At 28.3% G+C, this 13254-nt stretch overlaps 1 protein-coding gene across 1 annotated transcript; it reads right to left on the reverse strand.

Annotated features, from left to right (window-relative positions):
• Nucleotides 1-114: 114 nt before the first annotated feature.
• LOC123268636 (sine oculis-binding protein homolog) lies at nt 115-11945 on the reverse strand. Its single transcript, XM_044733888.1, has 4 exons — nt 11631-11945; nt 7271-7628; nt 2738-2952; nt 115-1670 (listed from the first exon to the last, which is right to left on the reverse strand). The coding sequence occupies exons 1-4, from the start codon at nt 11760-11762 to the stop codon at nt 279-281; spliced, it is 2097 nt and encodes a 698-aa protein (XP_044589823.1). The 5' UTR covers nt 11763-11945; the 3' UTR covers nt 115-278.
• Nucleotides 11946-13254: the final 1309 nt, after the last annotated feature.

Below are 13254 nucleotides of genomic sequence, written 5' to 3' on the forward strand. Positions count from 1 at the left end.
AGGTGACTAAAAAATAATGACAACGGTATAATAATTTAAAAATAATCACTAGTTTTTTACTGATTAATTATTTATAATTAAAATTATTCTTTTTCACATCAAAACATCTACAATAGTTGAACATAAAATTATTAAACATAACTAATTTTTACAGAGCATCACGTATATTTATTTCAAAGCACTAGATAAAAATAAAAAAAACAAACAACTTGTGCTTAAATTGAAAACAGCACGAGTAACATTAAAAAAAAGTAAGTCTATAAATAACAAATAATTATTTAAACGTGTACAAATTTATTTCGTCGTTTGAGTCTGATGTCCTGATCAGACCCAGATGTAAGACGTCTCCGTTTTCTCAGAGGCCTGGGACTGTTATTTCTCGCCTGCATTTTATTTCCGACTGCGAAAAAGCTCGCACCCGTGGAAGTCGTGGACAACACCGGCGATGACGAGGTTGATGAATCCGACAGATTAATAAGCTTTTCACTCGACGAATTTGCTAAACACGGACTTTTAGCCTGCATCGGTTGGCTTCGTCGTGAAAGATCTTGAGGAACTGTTGTTTCACCATTACTACACGAATTTGTTTTTTCAGATTTTTTTGTCTCAGAGTTTGTTGAGTTGAAGAATTTAGAAAATAGCGGAATGGGGATTGGAATTGGCAGAGGTATCGGTATGGGAATCGGATAAGGAACTAGAACAGTCACCGGTGGTAACAGTCCTGCGGGATTATTTAGAACCTTGGAAGCTCCCGTATGCAATGGAGACGGAGGAGATCCAACTTGTGGAGGCGGTGAAGAATTGTCTGGGTAATTTCTCCTGATAAATTGAAGAGGTATTGGGTGGGAGGGAGGATTGGGGAAACCTTTCTCTGGAAATGTCATCGGATAGTGAGTATAATTGTAATGATGAGCTTTTGGAAGCCACATAGATTTCCCGGAGACCCTGCGTGATCGATAGCTGGGCTGACTATGACGTTTAACCGTATCTCTTACCAACAACTTTCTTACGTCTTTAATGAAAATAGTTCCCTCGCGCGAGCAGTTCGTGGGCGGCGATTCTTTACAACTTTCAGGCGAGGAACTCGTTGACCTTCTGCAGACTTTTATCGCTGCGCTGTTGTTAATATTCAATAAACTACCCGGCGTAATTGAAACGTGAGATGACTCTGTACTTGATAATGATTTAGATGACGCAGTGATACGTTCCTGTGATCTACGATTCTCCTCCTCTTTCAGTGACTCTTTAATAGCTTCTTCAACATTTTCATCCTCATCGTCATCGAGGTACTGTACATTTTGTTTACTATTACTATTATTATTATTATTACTAATGTTAATGCTATTATTTATGCTATTGTCAGACTGCAAACAGTCATTGGTAATCTTCTTGGATAGATCCCGAGATTCGTCGTCTGGTTTGTCGGAACTCGGCCAGTCGCTAGGCTCATCGTCGACGACCAGTGCTTCCTCATCGGGACTAGGTGGAGCGGATCTGCAGTCTCTCAGCCACAGTTCCGGTGTTATCAATCCACCACTACTGGGGCTGGTTGGCGATATGCTTGCTATTCCGTGCAACGCCAAGTGCGCCTGGGTTTCGCGGCAGAATATATTCATTTTATACTGGTTTAAACACTTATCACTGCAGAATTGGAGTTGACTTTCGCCATCCTGCAAGATTAAAATTTGTCATTTTTTTATGTTGATTCATTACTTAGTATGAAAATTTTGTAATTATGTAAACGTGGGACTCAAACTATTTTTAGATATAAAAAATTATGGTATCTGCAAATTTTTTCATCATATTCTATTCTTTAGCAGTTAGAAAAAAATTTAGTGGTTTGATTTTTAAGAAATTTAATTTCATGAAGATTTTTTTATTTAAAAAGTCCTCCAATTGAAATTTTGATTTTTTATCAACAATTTAAAGGTGATATAGTTTTTAATATTAATATATTTGATAATTATTTACAAGTGGGGTCAACCCATACTAGCCCATGTTAAAATTTTTTTTTTGATCAAATTAATCAATTTTTTTTTTTTAATTGTTCATTTTTTATGTATTTTTCAAAAAAAAAATATATATATATCAAAAACATCAAAAAAAGATAAAATAGAAATTTTATGCAAAAACGTGAGAGCCAAAATTTTTTCAAACTTTTTTAGGCAAAAAAGCTATCGAAATATTTATTTTTTCCTTTCACAACATTTTTATACTATAAATGCGCTGTAAAAACGAGCAGAATAAAAAAAAATTTGAAAATGTTAATTTTCCACCTAGTTATGGCCCAAAATGGGGTTGATCCCACTTGTAAATAATTCCCGTAAAATCTATTGAACAACATAGAATAATTACGATTTTACTTATTTCACAAAGTTAATGTATAATCTTCAAATTTTCAATCAAAAATTAAAACTTTTCGAATCAATAAATCTTCATGAAATTTCATTTTTTTTTTTTTTTTTTTTTTTTTTCAAGTTTTGAATTTTTTATAACTGAAAATAGATGGAAGTCCACTTATATATAATTACCGACAATTTTTATAACAAACAACTATCGATAATGATAATTTATTGAATTCTTTTTTTGAATTTTTAGACCAAAATTGAAACATTTTTATTAATTGAAAAAAAAATAGCAAATTTTCAACTTTTCAATAATATTAAAAAAAAAAAAAAAAAAAAAAAAAGTTAATTGTTAGCTTCGATTATTTTGAGAACAATAATCGAGTACTTACATGAAAATCCACATAGCTAACGGAATGTCTAACATGTCGGCACCAATCGCAAGTTCTCGCCCGTTTGAAAGCTGCCCGTCTACCGGCAGCAAAGCAAGCCTCACTACAGAACCTATTGGAATTGGTCAACCCGGGGTTGCTGGTGCCTTCACAAGCACTTACTGGTTCCCAGGTGCCACCAGTCCTTCCACACCATGAACATGATGTCGAGCGTTCTGGAACATCAATGAATAATCAATAATCAATCAATGATAAATTGATAAAATGAAAAAATAATCGAGCAAATCATTACATTAAAATATAAATACATATAATAGAATATGGGGAAGATTCGGCATGATGAAATTCAAGTGCGTGCGCGATCTTGTTTCGCGTCATATCGCATTACTTAACGAGTCACGTCGCAACACGAACCCATGCCCGGCCCTCTCTCTCAGCTGTTATACACTCATATATTTTGAGTTTGTTAGTTCAATAGTACCACATTTCATGTGAATAATACGATTCCACTCATGAAATAACAATATAAATTTATACATTTATAAATGATATTTAATATTATTCAAAGTATTAAAATTAAAAACAAAAATCAAATTTAAACCAAAAACAAATTTTACACTCGACGATATCCAGTTACATGATTATTCTATACTCTTCTGTAAATAATTACAGGTATTCTTGTCTCTTGTGTCCTCCTAGTTATCGTCAACCAGATGAGAGTTCAGTAGAAACGATACGTTGTCGTCTCTACTCCTTTTGCTTATCCGAACCATTTTCCAGTACACCAAAGACCTGGAGCTTCTAGAATTTCAAGCACTGCCAGCTCTGTTCTATCTTCTGTTGATCTACCTTCTATCATTCCACCTGTCTATCGTATCCAGTACACAATATATAATTATATAGATATATAGTGTATAGTACCAGTATATATCGGTACCTGCAGCATAAGTTGATAGAAAACAAAACTGGAGTCAAATTTACCAACTCTGGCTCCGATTCCCGACATTTCATTTGATTTAATTATTACTCACTCATATTCTGTAAACTAATATATATACTAACTGCAATTGATTTCTTTTAAATCTCATATTCAGCAAAAAAAAAACAATATTTTTGAACTTTGTCTAATTAAGACAAAAATACTTCAAGTGTAGGTATTACTCTCTCTAGAAATAAATGAGTGAAATTTTTACTTATTAAAATAGTAAACCTGGAAATTGTATAAAAATTAGTAATTTTAAAATATTTAGTTATTTTTTACTAATTTAAAAACTCAAGAGATTTTAATTCACAACAAAATTAGTAGAAAAAAAACTTTTTTATTTGTGGAATTTTTTTAATTCGTAAAAAATTTTCTAACTCAAAATATGACCATTTCCATTAATTAGAAAAATTGTTACAACTAATAACTAGTGGTATACTTTGGATATTTTGAAAAAGTAACAACTAATCTGAGAGAAAAAATTTGTTTTGAAAAAATAGACATTGTTGTAACAAGAAATTATTTTGTTAAAAATTTTCAACAATTGGATTTCTTAGCTGAAGAAATCAAAATTTTCCCCATAATTACTTTTTTGTTGGAAAAAAAAATTTTTTTGATTTGGAAAAAAACAATTTTAGATAGACAACTTGCGAATTTTCATGCAAAATCGTTTTTTCCCAAATCTAGAAAACTTTTTTTCAATATAAGAAATTGTTACTGTGATAAAAATTTTTATTTCTTCAGCTAAAAAATAATTTTTTTTTTAATTTTCAACAAATTGATTTCTTTGTTACAATATTGCTCATTTTTTTTAAAAGAAATTTTTTTCTCTCAGTTTATCAATTAATAATTTTTCATAAATGTAGTTTTATAGAGAGTTGTTTTTGTCATTGCACGCCTCTAACGTAAGCGCCATTTAACTTCATAATTTCATTTTGATTTTTTTATAATCATTTAGGTGTTTCAGTTTATTCTCAAACTGAATAATAATTTTTTAAAAAATTTATGTAAAATATCAGTCATATGTACTGTGCAATTATTAATAGAAGTAAACGGGAGTTAACTTGGATTGATACACATGATAATTTAAAAAGCTTAGGAAAATATACAAATTTTCGGGTACTGTTACGCTGGCTAAGCTCTTCAAGCATAGCATTGCTTCTTTGAATTACTACTCAGAATACACATAACACACGTCTGGTGTACTGATGCTGACAGTACCAGAACAGTTACGGAACTCTAAAAATAATTTTTGTACTCACGTTCTTCGATTACATATTTCAGTTATATTAGTATCCAATAGATTTTTTTACAGTACATTTACTTTGATTTTTAAACTAAACTTCACTTTATTAAAATAATTTTAATATTGTAATCTAACCGCTAGAATTTATACCTTTAAATAAAAAAATTGTTTCGTGTTTTAGATCCTAAGTTATAAGAAATATTCAGATTACAGCCAACCTGGGTATTTAACTTAAATTCTTAGCTCAGAAAACGGTATCAAATTACCTGAATGCTATTTCTGATATATAAAGATATTTATGCATGGATTTATGTGCGAGTGTGTTTATTTATTTTTTGACTTTTAATTAAATGATTCATTTGGAAAAATTATTTTTCATTAGTCTTCAGGATAATGTAATATATTTAATTATAAAAACGAAAAATCATTCAGTGGTATAATTTCTGGTTCAAACAAAAAAAATTATATTTATGAAGTATAATTGAATGTTATGTTTAATTAAATTAATTTTATTAATAACGTATAATTTGAAAAATTTTCTGAAATTAATTTAAACTAATTTTTGTTTGTATTTTTACCGCAACTTGAACGCGTAGATAATGGAGCGGTGGTATAAATTTAACAGTGATGAAACAATTATAAATTTAAAATAAGGGTCATGTTTAAAGTATAATAATAAAAAGATTGAGATAAAGTATAAAGTTGTTATACAAGACAGTGTAATTAATCACCTATTACTTGACATACAAAGTTTGCCTAAAGTAACGTAGTAATATAAACTATATAACTATAGTTATAGCGGACAAAGAGTGTAGTGTGTTGTGGTCCTTGAAAGTTAGATATTTAACGCAAAAGCTCGTTCGTTAAGCAAGATACCGGAATATTAATTGAGCACTTGCCAGGTTTCACACTTTAGTAGTGTACGATGTTATAAACACCTAACTGACGAAGAGCAAGGATGATGAGCTTACGCCCCTTACCTTGCGGTGTGTTATTATCTAACTTACTAGCTTCTTAAGACTAGACTACTGATGTCTACTTGCCTAACAACTTTCATGTAATTTGATTACTATAATTATTGCTATTATTCAGAAGCTTGTTCATTTCTAAAGCTAAATTTTTATTAATTTTTAGTATTTTATTGAACGATATAGATCAAATTTATTTATTTATTATTATTATTATTATATCAACAGCAAATATGCCGATAATAGAGAAAAAATAAAATTGAATATTTTTGTGACAAGGAATCAATTTGTTGTAAATTTTCAACAATTTTATTTCTTAGCTGAAGAAATAAAAGTTTTTCTCACAGTAACTTTCTTGTTGAGAAAAATTTTTCTCGATTTGGGAAAAAACAATTTTGGATGAAAATTCACAAATTGTCATCTAAATTTTTTTCTAAATTAAAAAAAAAAGAAAGTTACTGTGAGAAAGATTTTGATTTTTTCAGCTAAGAAATCCAACTGTTGAAAATTTTTAACAAAATAATTTCTCGTTACAACAACGCCTATTTTTTTCTCTTAGTGTATCTTATAATGATTTTTCACAAAGTTACAATATAAAGTTAGAATTAAATTATAATATCTCACAGAAAAAAAAATTACTTAAATCAAATAAATAATTTTGAAGAATTTAATCTTCTTGATTTGAGTAGAAAAATTTTTAAACTAAGAAATTTTTCTTGGTTTAAGTAAATTTTACATCTTGATTCAAGACAATGAAACTTCAAAATTATTTTCTTGATTCAAGAATTTTTCTTTTGAATCAAGTTAATTTTTTTTCAGTGCTTAAGTTTGATTAAACTAAATTAGATTAAATGAAATTAGATCGGGTGATCTTAGCGTAGTACTATCAAAATTTTTAAGGATGATAATTTGAAAATACCACAACAAAATTTTTTACTTTATTCGTTAAACTGTAAGAAAACATTACAACTGATAATCAGAAGTCCTGAGTTCGATTACCGGTGGCGGTAAAATTCAAAAAATCCTTGGAATATTTTTATTTTATTTAAAAGCATTTAAAAAAAGTTTTAAACAATTTAAATTAATAAAATCAGACAAAATTAAAAAGCTCTTAAAAAACATAGAAAAAATAAAAATCTTAAGATTTAAAATTTGATTGGCTAAAAAAAAATTTTCAAATAAATGAAAATTTACGCAACGATCTTAACTTTAATATTATATATTTAAATGAGCTAAATATATTTTAAATGTTAAAAAGAAAATTGTTACTAAATCATAAATTGCTGATAATATTATTGTTAGTGATTATAAAAAATGATAAATAAATAAATAATTACCAGGAGTATCCGAAGCAGAGTCACTATTTTCAACGATTTTGGGGCTTGTTCCAGCGCTAGCTCCTTGATTATCTTTGTAATTAGTACAAGTTTTATTAACTGGCGACCGTGACATTCGCGACTGGGGTGACTGTGATGACCTCTTTTGTAAATTAATAGACGAACTACTTGATCCTTTGTCATCAGTATAATTACTCGGTCTGTGATTATCCAACGGTGATTGCCGGGATATCGATTGATAAATTCCTCGCGGTCTTGAAGCGAAATGATCTAAATTAAGACCACGTGTGCATCTGCTGTCTACTTTGCCGTATCCGTACCAGCCCAATAATTCGCTCATTGCCTTAGCAGCATAATCCTGTAGCAAATTCATAATTCATAATAAAAATAAATATTATTCATTATTTACATTTGTACTTGTGTTTAAATTCAGCTGCATATTAATTATTTTTATTTAAAATATCGGATCGTTTGCCCCACCTTAATGGAATATATACTGCCGTGATCAGTATACATACGTGGATAATATTTCCGCGGAACGAGAAGCGAGAGCGAGAGGGATCCAAATGTGAAACAGATACAGGTATCATCAGGAATATCCCGTATAACGTTCGGATCAATCCATTAGTCGATGACGAGCGGTTTCGATTACAGCGCGTGCAACGGGCCATTTTTACTCATCGCATCCTTTCGTATCAGTCGGTTCTATGCGTATACCCCTGTATGTTATTTTTTTATATTATATTTACGTACTTTTTAGTATGTTTCGAATAAATCTAATCATGTTTGTTCTCATAGCGCAACTTTTAAAAAAATTTCCCCATTTTCTGAGTCAGTTTCTCGAGCTTAGTTAAAAAATACCATTCGTTCAAAAAGTTTATATATGGTAGAAGTACCGTTTTTGGCCAGTTAAAATTTGAATTAATTTATAAAAAAAATTATAATATTATAACCATATTTTTGTTAAGTTTTAAAAAATTTATATTAAAACAAATTGAATTTGTAATGGTTTATTAATATAAATTAATTTCTATCATTTATTTGAACAATAAATGACCATAAATGGTACAGTGTCCACAAATGGTAGTTCTACCCTAATTATTTATATATTTATCTATGAATAACGCGGTTTGTCACGACGATAGCGTTTATAATTTCTAATCGATCCTTTTCAAACTCAACATACTTTATCTATAAATATTTAAAACATTGATGTTTAAAACATGAATTTATAAACATTGTTTTATTTTTGACATAATTAATTTTAGATTTTTTATTAAAAAATCCAGTTTATTTATTTATTATTGTTATTAAAAATAAATGTAGCTGTTAATTAAATCTACTTCCATTTCAACTGCCGAATGGCGCTTTTTTAATGATTAATATGCGCCCATTGTACTCCATTTTTGTCGAATATATTTTCACAATTCTCCAATACCGGTATCGTTTACGTAATTACATAAATAACATTATGTGTGTTATTTAATAGTAATTAATACCTATCGGAATATCACGAAATTATTTTATTTTAATTAAAAATGATCATTAAAATTAATTATAAAATTGTGTACCAGAATATTCATTAAATTCACGGTAATTGCTTATTTATATTAAATGAATAATTTTTAGATTTTTTTTAATAATCACACATATTTTTTTTTAATTCATCAAAAATCATAGATTAAAAAAATATATATTTTTTTTTTTTTTTTTTTTTTTAAAAAAAACTATTACCAAATTTTCTTCGATATAAACTTTATAATTTTTTGAATAAAAAAATTATCAGTTCAAAAGTTTTAATTTAATATTATTTTATTTGAAGACTTATTAGGATTTCTTCAATGTAATTAAAAAATTTAATTTTTTTTATAACTTTTTGCCAATGACTCCTACAAATTGCAAATAATCTTTCTATCACTTGTAAAAAATATATAAAAAATTATGCTAATAAGTGTTGATTAAAAAAAAACTAAGCTTTTAAAATAATTCTTAGTATCTTTCTAAATTAACAATAATTTTTTTACAAGGCTGAGTAATAGTTTGTAGAAAATTTAAATTACTTTAGAATAAATAAATGAATAATTATAACTACATATAATATTATATATTATTATACAACAGACATAAAGTGTCATATTACGCATATATGATGCACAGGAAATCCGAGATAACCGGCTGTCTATATCATAGTTTGTTATTCGAGATGAATTAGTAAAAAAATAATTATCTTTTAAAATAAATTTCTCATAATGTATGTATAATTAAAAAATATTAAATACACTTATGCTTACGTTAATAATATTTTAATTTATCAACTGTCAAAATAAGAGATGCGACAGTATATCGAGTTACGAAGATTTAATATCTGTCCCAGTACTTAACTTGTGTTCATTTGTACCTGGTAATTTGTAACTGGGTAATTACAGGCAGATTCATATACGAATAAATTGGAACTTAGGTGGATCCTACAAGTATACATATGACCCGGTTGTTTCATTTCATGCAACTTATTTCATGTATGTTTATACTACATATAATACAGATTACAATACAATTGCGGGCGATGTTATATATAACTATAGTTTCCAAAGGATCATTTGCAAGATCTTGAATTACTGATTTACTCTGAAGGCGGGTTAGGTTACTCGGTATGATACACTTGACTTGTACTCGATTAACGTAAATAAATATTTATTTTTATTTTTATTTTTTGCACGCCTCAAAGCGACTGTGATTTACTCTCTCACAATGAAAAATACGGTGTACGCTTTTTTTAAATCTTTTATATATTATTATTCTTAATGCATTTAAATTTAAATCAATCTTTGGTTTTCTTTTATTGTTTTTGGCGTTCAATAATTAATTTTTCTCGTAAAAGTTAAATTGTAATTTTTTTTTCTTAATTATCACATGATTAGTATATCGCATTACTTAAATTGTCCTTAAAGGTCACCTTAAAATAAACTAAACTTTTATTAAAATCATAATAAAGTTTATAGCCGTAAACTAATTACTGGAAGACATTAAGCAAAAATAAATGTTAGTATGTAGATAAGTAGTATGTAGTATTTCCCGCGTTAACGAGCAATCGAACACGCTGCATTGCGGCTGATGGTGTACAGTGGTGATGCCACGAAAGTATACACGAGAAGTCCCATACACTGTAATTTCGAAAACTTTTCAAGCACGGAAAGCTTTTTGTACGGATATTTAGCATGCTCAAATTATTTCTTTTTGTTTCAACAAAACTAAGGAAAAACTTTTTTACTTTTAAATTTCAAATTTAGTTTCGATTAATTTTTTTAATTAAATTTAATACAAGTGCAAATTATATAAATATTGAATATTAAATATTAAATACGATATTTAGAGGTTCAAAGGTTAGCGGCTATTCTCGTACGTTAGCAGGCGAGTTTATTTAAAACTTTGCGTCAGCACGTGTTTGGTCTATAAAAAAAAAAAATAAAAAAAAAACTGATTTTAAGCACAAAGCTCTGACGTATCAATTATTTTAATTATTAATTTACTTATTGGTTTACAAACATTGAAATTTAGGCGTAAAAATTTTAATTCGAACTTCTAAATGCGCAAAACTGTTAATTGTTATAATTTTTAAGTCTAAATCTTAAATTCAAATTTTAATAATATTAATGATAATAAGAAAAATTTTGAAATTAAATTAAATTACAAATTTTTTATATCAATATTTTAACCTGCGATAAATCATTGACATTTTCTCTAATTTTTTTCTATGTATAGGTATCGTTTATTTTTCCTATAAATTAACATTAAATCCTTCAATGTAACTTGAGTTACTTAAAAATTAGCTCTCAAAGTTACATTGGACCCCATTGAAACTCTAATTATTGAAAAAACTATCGAATAATCGATGCTAATTAACGAGATAATTAAAAGTTGGAGAAAAACGTGTATTATGAGTTGGAAATATGTCATTCGGTACGAAAAAAATCGAGGCGATATAGACACACGAGTATAAGAAACCAAACACGCTCAGGTGAACATACAAGGTAAAAGGTATATAATGATGAGAGGCAAGCCGTTGGTGTTGCGTTTCAGCCTATTATGATTCCAAATAAATCAGGCGAAGGAGAAGTGTAACACGAGACTCTGCTTCTCCCTTCTCACATAGGTATACATATACACAGACATAGATATACTACCCCCTACAAACAATATATACATTTAAATTCTCACACATATTTACATATTTTGCATATGCATAGGAAACACTTCTCAGATGCATTTCGCGCAAAATATATTTAAACAATAATTTTTTAATTTAAAGTTTTAAACTACTTATTAAATTAATCAATCATAAAAATAAAAATACAATTTTTACCTTAATTTCATCTTCAGTTGGTTCTTTTTTAATTTTAACCGTCGAATCATTAAAATTATTATTATTTACTTTAGTTTTATTTTTATCGATAGTATTTGCACTGGAAAATGAAAAAGGTGATTGTTTATTCATCACTCAAAGCACTTGCACTTGAAATATTTTGCGCACTGGGCTAGGACTTGTGGTAAATAATAATAATAAATTAATTAATTAAAAATAAATAGAAATACACTTTGGATATTTATAAATTAAAAATGGCTTAAAATAAGCGCGCACTTTTTGAATTTAAATCCGAATGACATATGTACATTTTAGTAAATATTTATTTAAAGATTGTTAATAAATAAAGTTGTAAAATTATTAATAAATTCATTATTGTGGGAGGTGGGATGATTTTAAATTTGTATTTTACTGTTTAGTTGGTTGATTTAAACATCAGGAATCCGGGTAAAAATAACCACGCGTGAGAATTATATGTTAAGTCCTAACTTTATTTTAGATGTATAATAAGTACAAGTAAATGTATATGCATGTGTATTATAACATTTATAAATTCAAACCCAGGGGAGAGCACGCCACCAAGTGTGTAGTTGTGTATATTAAGAAACGCGCGATACGATGCCGAGACCGATACGAGATATATGTTTTAACGCGTCGGTGGATTGTGACCGACTATTTGCCGCTGCGTGACCAGGCGTCGCGCCGCTACTATGAGACCTCTCTACTGCGAAAGCTCACGATTTTTACCGAGTTGAGGGCTTATATTTATTGGGAGTTGAACACGTTAGCTTTCGTAGCCGCTTCATTTGATTTTTTAATATACTAGAATTTGAATTTGCGCGCGCAAGCGCGCGCCTGACTATAGCATTTGCATATATTTTCATGCTTATGATATATTCGACGAATCACGTTACGAATAGTTTGATGCCACATACATTTCATCTCAATTTTATGTTAGGACTAGAATTTGAATTTGCGCGCGCAAGCGCGCGCCTGACTATAGCATTTGCATATATTTTCATGCTTATGATATATTCGACGAATCACGTTACGAATAGTTTGATGCCACATACATTTCATCTCAATTTTATATTAGAATTTCTTCTTTCAGTATGGGAAAATATGAAAAAATTCATTAAGAATAAGGTGGAGTACCCATACTTGAATACTTATAAAAATGGAACCAATACTTAAACAGACTTTTAGAATTGTTGTAATACAATATCCGTACATTTATTATGAGTAATATGCGCATGTAATAATTATTTAATGATACAGTAATTGATTTCTGTAAGTTTTTTATAGACTAGTGATCAACATTGTGATTTGTATTAATTACTGCAAATTAAATAAGTTTTATAGCCAAAAATTAGCGTAATTAACAATTATTGAACATTTTGAATTGAGTTTTTATGATTTATAATTAAAAATTTGCTTTGTCATTCATAAAAAATGTAATTAAAAAATTAAATACAAATATCTCTCATTTTTAAATGAACATATTAAATATTAAAATCGTATTATTTTTAATATTAATCAATAATATGTTATAATTACTTGATAGTTCAATAAAACGTTGAAAATTTTTGCTGTGCCTATTGCCAAATTTTTTATTAGTTCAACT

The sequence above is a fragment of the Cotesia glomerata genome, linkage group LG7 (genome assembly GCF_020080835.1).
Source record: "Cotesia glomerata isolate CgM1 linkage group LG7, MPM_Cglom_v2.3, whole genome shotgun sequence".
Taxonomy (NCBI): domain Eukaryota; kingdom Metazoa; phylum Arthropoda; class Insecta; order Hymenoptera; family Braconidae; genus Cotesia; species Cotesia glomerata.